Below are 10810 nucleotides of genomic sequence, written 5' to 3' on the forward strand. Positions count from 1 at the left end.
GTGGGCCTTAAGGCGTCTGGGAAGGGATCTCAAAACTGGATTATAGATGGCAGAGAGTTGGTGTCGTAAACCACCGCCTCTGTTCAAAGATGGTCGCTCACAGTGGACATAGATGGCTTCTTTGAAAGAAGCCATCTATGTCCACTGTGAGCTCATCCTAAAAGTAAAGAAGGGGTTTAGCTCCTAAACCTAAACTAAGAGCTGGCCCTACTGTGGGAGCATCTAGTTGAGTTCAAAATAAGTGCCAAGTCAAAAGATGAGTTTACACATGTTTAGGGACTACGCTGGTATGTTAACTGCTATAATCCCATCACAAGAAGACCACTAGTTGTTGGCATGTTACTGCCAACAAGCATGAGTGTTGTAAAGAAAAGCAAAAGAAGAAAACACAAAGTGGTAAACAGTGGAAAGGCCTTCGTCTTTTCAGTTTATTATTGCTAACTTCCCTCAGTTTTAGATGTATGGACAGTCTCCAGTCTCCCAAAACCTGAGAAGATTAAAACACACACACACACACACACACACACACACACGCAAGAACTTGTTTCTCTGACAGCGCTGGTGCTTTTTGTTTCCATCTTGGCTATTTCTGTTTCCTCAAACTGCCTCCTAAAAGTGTGAAAGTGAAATAAAGAGCCTGACAGCCCAAATTGGTGGCTTTTACATCCCTGCCCAAACCATTCCCCAAAACCATTACCCCAGGTCTGATGATCCAGTCCGATAAAGGGAAGCTAGACCAAGACGGAAGTTGTGTTTCTGTTAGCTGTGATTACACAACACTGTTATCCCTTCCTCCTGCTTTTGCTCTTTGTTCCAGGTGATGTGCTGATGAGCTGCGTCTCCCTATAGGCACACTTTCTGTTTGGCTAACACATACAGATGGTGCAGACAGTGAGATAGCATCATTGCCTCCCTGCAAGAGAGCCAAGCCAGAGGCAAGACAGGGTGTCAGTTTGATCTACTATGCCCTTTGTCATGCTGTTTCACAGACTCTTGGTTTTCTGAAGACAGGAAGAATCAACAGGTGATGCTAAAATGTATGGAGCATGAGGATATTCATTGTCTACCCAAAGCAAATTCTAATTAGCATCATGTAAAGGGGGTTCGCAAATTTAAAAAATCCCATTTTAGTACTGCTTGCTTTTAAAATATGATTTTTTTATCCTTAACTGAGCAGAAGGATATCGTTTATCTTTATTTTTATTGTTTAATGCCAATTTTCACAAACATTCCCCTTTTAATGGCCTACCACCATGATTTAAGTTCATAAAATCTTGATATTTTCCTCTGAGTTGCCTTCAGTTATCACCATTTGCTTAAAGTAATGAGCTCTGCGTCTCACTTATCAGACTGCAGCATGCACTGCCTTACTGCTGGAGGTTGCTTGAGGTTAGGAAATGTCCCAATCTCTATTTTTTGTTTTGAAAACTATTTAAATCAATCATGCTGCTGTGGTGGAAGATTTCTTTTGTTATTTTGCTAGAATGAAGACTGAGTTTGCTGCAGTAGAAACAGGCGTTACTCTCACCTTTTCCAGGTTTTACAAAAGAGGTTATGTAATATCTAGAGGCGGAAAAAATATAATAATTCACCTTGCAACAGGATGTTAACACATTGCACAAAATATAAAAAATCCTTTGTGTATTATCACAGGGCCAAATTAAATTAAAGATCACATAAGAGTCTCCATCATCCTCCCAATTAAGACAGCCTGCCCTATTAGCCGTTATCACAACCAAAAGTTATGTTTACAGCATCTTTCTGCAACAGTGGGGATAACTGCATCAAAATGCATGCTGGTACATTTAGATTAAACCAGTGTTGGTACCAGAGATGGGAGCTTTCTGAAATGTGATTTCAATGGTGTGTACTAGTACACTAAATAGCACATTTTCTAAAACCTCCCATTTGTTGTTTCAGGAATACTTAAAGATAATATCAGACATTTATACGCAGAACAATCCGTGCATGAATGCATGTTGGAATGTTTATAATGATAACAATAAAACAACATTTAGAGATTAAAAAGTTTTTATATTTCAAAATAAAATGTTTCAGAGCTTTTGTAGTTGCTATTAGGTGGCCCTTTCTAGTAAAAGGTTCAGAACTGCTTTAATTTTTATGGCACAGATTCAACAAGGTGCTGAAACATTCCTCATGGATGTTGATGTGACAGCATCACACAGTTGTTGCAGATTTGTTGGCTGCACAATGATGCAAATCTTCTGCTTCCAAAGCTGAGCTGTTGGACTGATATCTGGTGCAGAGAAGGGGCGTTTTCCAAATTCTCACTCAATGTCACAGTAGAAATCAAGCCTCTTCAAACCAGACCACTATTTTCCATAGTTCTTTTGATCAGCTCATGTGAAATGTAAGTTTCTTAGTTACTTTTTTATTGCGGTCTTCTGCTGCTGTAGCCCATTTGCTTTGAGGTTCAAAGTGCTGTGAGGTCAGAGATGTTATTCTGCATACCTTGACTGTAAGAAGTGATTATCTAAGTTACTGTTGCCTTCCTATCTGTTCGAAGCACTGACTTCTGGCATCAATGGCAATGTCTGCATGCATAAATGCATTGAATTGCTGTGGTACAAATAATATTTAGAATACAACTTCAAATAATCATCTTGACTTGCAATCTGTTAACAAACTGATAAGCTGTGATGGCGAGTGCAGCAGCACTGAAAAAAGTTATCAAATATTTTTGCTTTAAAATCATGAGAACATGAATAGAAAAATATTTTATTTTATAATCTTCCTGTAGCAGGAAAAAAACAGGAAAAAAAGCCCCAGTCAGTCAAACAGGAGAGCTGTGTCACTGTGGAAGGATTTGTGGGGTCTTTCTGAGTGAAAAGATATATGTGTCCATCACAGCAGGTGCTGTACTTTGTGCCACAGGTGTTATGTAATACAGCACCTATCCACTCTTATGTAACCGCAATCTTAGCCTTTCATTTTATTAATACCCACCCAGCCGGTGTCATGCCTAAATATCTCCTTTAATAACCTTGGGAGTGGGGAAAGGATTGATGCTGAACAACAGGATTCCTTCAAAGGAGGCATTGTGGCTCTATTTTGTGAGTTAGTGAGGGTTTAAGGATAGGTCACCCCATTTTTTTCTGTCAGCAGCTGTCAATGTAGATAGACAATAAAGTGGAAGTAGCTTGATAGCACACATTCTCCAACCCTGTCTGCGTGTGTGTGCTGTTGATTTCTGTCAATTGCACCTCAGGATTCTAATAAAGTCATACATGCCTTGTGACTTTATTGAGGATTATGTGTTCCTGTCGCGTCTGCTCTCCTCTTATGAGATTTATCCCCAGCTATTCAGGCGAAGGGGCACATGTTATAGCATTTAACAAATGAAGATGTTGTCATCATTTCTCTTCTCACTTTTTAAAATTTATTTATTGTTTCTTTTTTATTGAGGATTATTTGAACAAGCAATTTCTGTTCTGAAATGTCTGTCGTCTGAGCCACATGATTGGAAAAGGATTTCTGTCTCATTCATTACATTTTCAATTTAACATGTTTCTTCTGTCTAGCAATACTGAAACTCTGCCACTGATCATTTATTGTTATTACTAATAATGGTGAATTTTAATTCAAACATCTAGAAGGTGCTTTAAAAGAAAGCGAAACACATTAAAGCTGACTAAAGGACTAAAGGCTAAAACACAGAATGAGCAAGAGACAGAGTCAGCAGCTTTCATTTTCACCACCAATATTTAAAAACTGTGTGTCTCTATTGAATTTGTGCATGAATGGGGACTTTGGAGCAAAGGATCGATGCACCCGATGATTTCGTGGACTGGAATGAGACATCAGGCAATAAAGGTTCTTAAATAACTTCTGGCAAGACCTCTTACGGCTTTGTGTGAAAATAATCTGGTAAGTCAATAAGTCAATTTAGAAGGCAGAGGATAATCAGTTTGAATAAAGATCAATCAGGGATCAATGTCAGGAGAAAGGATTCTCAACCCCAGTCAAAATCCATGAATACCAAACTCACATTAGTTCTTAAGCCACATACAGCTACATTTGATCACATCTGGGGCCAAACTAAGCATCATAAATACCTCAATTTTTCTCCCCATACTTCAGTGGAAGGAGGTACAATTACCTTCTGACATTAAGCAAATTTAATCAACCATTAATTTCCAAAGTAGATGTTGAGTGGCATAAAATGTTTCAAGAGAAATACCCTAATTTTCAGTCAGTCTACTGTCAACGTGGAGAAGCTCATCCAGCACAGCTCCCCACCACGCCAGGCCATGATGTCAGTTTGTGCACTCGTGGTATGATCCATTCTCGAAAACTTGCAGCCAAAGATTGGAAATAAATGTTTAATGTAGCATCAAAAAAAAAATTGTTTAAAAAAATTATTTTCTTTTTTTAAAAGAAAAAAAAAAACAAAGACAATGAGCAAAACAATTTTAAAATGAACAATATGCTGTGATCAATTGAAGCTGAATCTAGCGACTGAGACCATAAACCCATCAGAACAGTGTTTCCTCAGGTCATATATGAACGGAGGTGATAACACACGAAGAGTCGCTCCCTAGAGGTCATTAAAAAGAAGGCGAGTGCTGATGTTTCCCTTGCACAGCCTTTCAACGGGCCGGGCTGAACCCACTAGTGGACCAATTCTGGCCCCTCGGCTGTACGTTTGACACCCTCCTTTAAATATTTCTAACATTGAAGCAGGATCGAATCATTGATTTCGCTCGCTTGTCTAAACTGAAGTTTTGACCTGAAAGGGCACTGGGATAGATAATGCTGACTTATTCATTGGTACACCAAACAAAGATTGTTGCACTGGTTTAATCTGTTATCAATATTTCTCTCTAGTCTGTCTTTAGCAGCTGGAAATTTTGAACATCAATTTATGGATTGGACAATCTACTGTCACTTTTCCCATGTTAGCATGCCAGCGCTATGTTCCCTTGACCGATCCTGTTGAGCTGGCAGGCACATTCTGCTCTATCCACCAGCACCTCAGCCACACCACAAGAGATTAACACTGCGGTTTGCTCTAAATTGTGTTTAATTATAGCTCTGTGAGAAGTGGGGAGAGTCTCTCCGGTCCAGCCCGGTATCTATTGAACATCCAGGTAGCCATGACAACAGCTCAATCACAGACAAACACCAATGTATTGAGGATGTCTACACTGAAGTAATCTCTGCGCAGTGTGGTGGAAATGATTAAGCGCGTGGTTTCCCCCAACAAATAAAAGATTATACAAGTACGAGTCACTCTGACAAAGAAGAAAGCGAGAATAGCAGGAGACAAGCGCAACACCTACTGCTATTATTGTCCCAATAAACATCCTAAATTAATTATTCATGTTACACAACATTCAAATGAGGATCTTGTAATATTTGGAGACTACCAAGAGAGCAAGAGTAGCGGTAGGTGAATTGAAAATGAAGCCACAGGGGGGAAAAAACTGAATTATACAGTAGCACGTTTCATTCTCATATCCTAGTACGAGTGAAAGTATTCCATCTCCCAAGATTAGTTAATCTGAAAGAGTATTCATTTGATGGAAGGTGCACACTGTGGGAGGAAAGAGCAGGTGTTGTGTCATTAGTCAGAGATGGTCATTGATGAGTATCCGTTGTTAAAGTAAAGTAAGTCTTTGGATTAATTTAATATGAGAAAGAAAAAAGGGAATAATCTACCTTCCCCCTACCTGGTGTCTGGGGAAGAGGCTTGTTGGTGAACACTTGGTGGCTGGGGCTTTACTCGTGGGCTCAAGCCTGGGTCTGTGGAGGTTGTGGAGCTGCAGTCAAAGCCTTGATTGAGAGCTGGAGGAGATAATTGCTAAGTATACTTGGGATCACCACAATGCACAAATCTGATCTGACTTTGTAGTAAGGCTAGAGTAAGGCTGCAGTGTGGATACTCACAGCCCCTTGGTCAACCTACACTTAATAGGATAATGAGGAACAGCTGTTTATTCATACACCAGGACACCAGATTGGGGGGTGATGAGAGAGCTAAATGCAAAGTTTTTGATTTTCTGCTCTCTGCATTCATATTATAGCTTATTACCACAAAATGTGAGGTGATACCAAATAAATTGGACTAAACAGTGGTGTCTGGGCTCACTCTCATAAATACCCATTTGCAGGCATGGATGTGGACAGCTGTAAACATTACAGATGAACAGTCATTCCAATTATACTTTTTCCCAATCTGCACGAAGTTTGCCTAAAGGAAGCATATACAGCGCTCAAAACAATTAACTTGTGATGATGAAATTTATGCTTGACCAAAGCACACCTGCAGAGTAGTAATGCCCTTGGTAAAATGTGTGGGGAATGTCCTAACAGGAGTACATACCATGGCAGAGCCAGGACAATCTGGACTGATAATGTTTCTGGCCTACTGCAGTGGAAGGGTGCTGCAGTCAGAGGGGACAGGTGATTATGATGGGTCTAATGACTGTCTCACCTTTTATAGTGACAGAGGAGACTGGTGAGGGAGTAGTGTGTAGTGGAGGAAGCCACGGAGAGAGCTGGCTCCGAGCTACAAGACAGTGCCGAATCTAAAAAGAATGCTTTTAAACCACGCCAGTTTTACACTGTGTGGGTCTGGTGATTTATAGAGATGGTGATGAAAGTCTGGAGGTTTCTATGCAAGGTTTCTCTCTTTGGTTTCTCTCAAAAACACCTGGAGGTAGAGGCCAGAAACAGGAAATTCTCACCCTCTCCTTACACTGCATCCCCTGCAACCTTGACAGTGGAAATCATAAATGTAGTAATGCAACAACAAGACGTACGACAATTAGACCTCTTTGTGTCAGTAGTCTAAATGAAACACACTTGAAGAGCCACTGCAAACCTCAGCTCACCCTTGCCAATGCCATCTCCACTGCAGTGCTTTTAATCAGAGAGATATGACCACAGACAGCGCATTGATTATTGTGATTACATTATCCTGAGGTCAGACTTGGGTGAATGTACAGTAAGGCGGAAAATCAGTCTGAACTGAAGAAGACAAACATGAAGTGTGATATTTTATGGATGCAATCAGCTTGTAGCGCGTTTTACCTGAACACGCATATGAGGAAATAAACGATGATGGAAAAGAAAACTCTACTTTTCCATAAAAGGAGACACAAAATATACAACCCCATAAAAATACAGCAATCTATTACCATTTAGTGACTATGAATACGCACATTATATCCACATAACCATGAAAATGTTTTGCATCTGACATCTCTCCAGGACGCAGGTTAGAAAAATCCCAGTTCAGAAGCTGTCTGTAAAAATATTCATCACATCTATACACATTTTTCTCATTTGGCATCTCTAAGAAACAACCTTGTTTACATGCTTTGCAATTTAAAAGAATGCATTGCCTTAATTGATATGTCTGCTAGGAGTCAGTGGGATATTTCTGCCTAGTCCATCACCCCGCCCCGCACACAAACGCACACACAACCTCTCCTCCCAATAAAATGTTTGAACAGCACCATACAAGTCGTAAAATTAAATGAATTTTTTTTTTCCCAAATTTGTCCATGCCCTCTAGAATGATATACAGAAGCATTTTTGGTTAAACACTAGTATCAGGACAGCATAGTTTCCTGTTACAGATTACTTTTGATAAATGTTTTGGGACTTTATTATGTGATTATAGGATATTTGTTTGGTTTGATTTATCTCAAAAGACTGCCAGGTTAGTTAAAGAGAATTTAACAACTAGCTTAGCAGAAACAACTTTTTGCTATGCAAATATGCTCTCATCATGCACTTTATTAGGTTTTGTGTCTTTCTGGTTTTGGGCTGGACACATTTTACCTGCAGAACTTCTTTAATTTATACATTTTAGCCTGAGTTTCCTGTTTACAGCTGACAGGTCTGGTCTTCTGCTGCTGTAGCCCACCTGCTTCGAGGTTCACCGTGTTACATGCATTCAGAGATGCTCTTCTGCAAGTGTGAGTAACTGTTACATTCCTATCAGCTTGATTTACATGTGATTGGCTGATTAGTTATTTACATTTTTTATGAGAAGCTGAACAGGTGTACCTAAAAATTGACGAGCAAGTGTGTAAATAAGCAATAGTGTCCTTTGTAGAGAATTAACTCACACTCCCTGCGTGTTGTTTTCAAAGCGCCTCCTCTCTGTGGTTTAGTTGTGCATGCATGTTAGTACATGTGAGTATCTCCCTTTGAAACTGCTGGTCCTCCCCACAAGAGTGACCTCCTGCAGCGCAGCGCAGACACTTCTGTTGTTCAGCCAGCAAAACCAAATGTTATTTACTGAATGACGTCAACTCATTTCAGATTGGTGTGAGAGCTTCTGCTGCAGCTTTACTTTCTTTTCTGTTTCACCATGTATGTGTTTGTATGTGAGTCCTCTCTTCTACTGTTTAACAGTGATGCAGACACAAAGAGCGCAGAGGAGGACAGAAACATCAAGCCAGGTTCACTTGGTACTTGTGTTGATGCCAGGATGACCTTACTAGAAGTATAATAACACCTTGTAATGTCCTCTGGATTCCCATGCACTTGTTTGCCATACACCTGGGGTCATTTTTGACCTAAGGACAAAACCGAATGTCTGAAATTCATCCTAAAAAAGATAATTAAAAAAAAAACCCACATCAACCTCTCATTACAAACAGAAAAGTAACATTACACTATTCAATAGATTTGACAATGCTAGCATCTGCTAATGGTTGTGGCGGTTTTTGTTTATTTTACTTTATTTAGCCATAAATGAAGTACAATGCTGTTGCTATAAGACATATGGATATGGACATTGTGCTGTTTTGCAGTTAGAGATGACATGAACACTTTAACACAAGCATAGATCTTTTTGTGGCCCTTGGTGAAACAATTCATGCTATTGCTTTTCTTCCTCAAAATATTATCCTTAATAATATTAAGGATACTTAATAAATATTTCCCATATTCATGGAAATACTTATGTATTTTTTATATGTTTGCACCAGCAAAATATAAAAAGCACCAGGTGATTCCCAAAGAGCTATTAGCTGAAAACTCTGGAAAACTCAGCATGGTGTGCAGTGGCTCCCCAGAACCCAAATCTCAACATTATTGAAGCAGTGTGAGAACAAAAGGCAGCCAACATCCAAAGAAGAGCTTTGAATGTCCTGCTGGAGCCTGGAGAACTATTCCTGAAGACCACTTAAAGAAATGAATGAGAGTTTAGACTGCATTGAAGGATAAAGACAGTCATGCCAAATATTGACTTTCAAGCTTGTTAGAATTGTAAAACCTCTGTTTTGTCTTTTATTGTGTATTTTCTTTTTGCATTTGCACATTTCAATAAATCACTGCACTGCTCTTTTTCCTAAATAAATATAAAGAAATGAGGGGCGTCCCAAGACTTTGGCACAGTACTGTATTTATGGTAGCCAGTGTTGGGAAGGTTACTTTTAAAATGTATTCCATTACAGAATACAGAATACATGCCCCAAAATGTATTCTGTAACGTATTCTGTAACGTATTCTGTAACGTATTCTGTAACGTATTCTGTAATGTATTCCGTTACGTTACTCAATGAGAGTAACGTATTCTGAATACTTTGGATTACTTAATATATTATCATGCTGTTTACAACTACACAAATGTACTATTGCTGTGATTTATTACTGTTACTGAAGGTCCGCGGCTCCGAACCGTAGTAAAGGGACCTCTGGCTAATACGGTGGGTTCTGTGTCGGGCTCGTGCCGAAAACTAGCTTTACTTTGTTGTCTGGGTCAACTTTGCTAGCGAGAGACAGAGAGAGGCGTTGAAAGGCTGCTCCAGCGGAACTTATTGTTTTTGGAGGAAAACATGAACACGGTGTACAGTCGAGTCTTAATAGCTTACTTACAACTGGGCTCGTCAGGCACTCTTCTTGGCTGCAGTGGTTATTATTATATTTACATGCTTCCAGCTCCCGTTTTTGCTCGATGACAGCTCATACTTTTCCTTTTTCTCCCTCCCTCGCTCACAGACACATAATGTGTATGGCAGTCCATTCTCCCTGCAGCACGGACTACACTGCCTATGATGCTACATTCTTTAGAGCTATACCTGTAGCATTCTGCCTATTAGCTTAGCACAACAACAACAAAAAGGCCTCTCTCACCCAGGAAACACGCAGTGAGAGCGTCACCCTGTAACCATGGCAACCGTAAAGCTGCCACCTGGAACAACAGAACGTAGCTGTCAAACAAAACCCAAACAGTCCTGATCCGCCACAATATGAAACAGGAAAGTACTGCCGTGTAATCCATTTATTTCAACAAAGTAACTGTATTCTAAATACCACCCTTTTAAACGGTACCTGTAACGGAATACAGTTACTCATATTTTGTATTTTAAATACGTAACGGCGGTACATGTATTCCGTTACTCCCCAACACTGATGGTAGCATAACTTTTTTCATCAACTCTTTTAAATATTTGTCCACTCCAACTGTCTCTTGTCAGCTTGTCACACAACACATATGTACAGAGGTGCAGGAAAAAACAGCAGCACTTTGGAGCAGCTTAAAGACTTTAGCTTTGTTGCTGATCACCTTGTCAGACACAGCATTAAAGATGAGAGGTTTGGCATGATGGTGGTGAATGCACTAAAAAGTGACCCAAACAGTGCTCACCAACTGGTCCAGATGGGCGTAGACACGATTGAGCAGGTATATGATGGCGTCCTAACTTATAGTAAGTTGGTAAGCAAACTGAAGGGGATCTTAATGTGGTCTGACTATAGGTCAGAGCTGGTCACGGATGAGTCGTCCAGGGTCTTCATGATGTGGGAAGTCAATGCCACAGGTCTGTAA

General features: G+C 39.9%; 1 protein-coding gene across 1 annotated transcript in view; it reads left to right on the forward strand.

Moving 5' to 3' along the window:
• Positions 1-10810, forward strand: part of LOC148097902 (uncharacterized) — a 35717-nt gene extending 24907 nt beyond the window's left edge. Inside the window, 1 exon segment of the mRNA XM_087831067.1 lies at positions 10461-10810. Coding sequence (XP_087687193.1) covers positions 10461-10810 — 350 coding nt within the window.

Source organism: Neolamprologus brichardi, chromosome 17, assembly GCF_056152115.1.
Source record: "Neolamprologus brichardi isolate AB-2024 chromosome 17, ASM5615211v1, whole genome shotgun sequence".
In the NCBI taxonomy this organism is placed as follows: Eukaryota; Metazoa; Chordata; class Actinopteri; order Cichliformes; family Cichlidae; genus Neolamprologus; species Neolamprologus brichardi.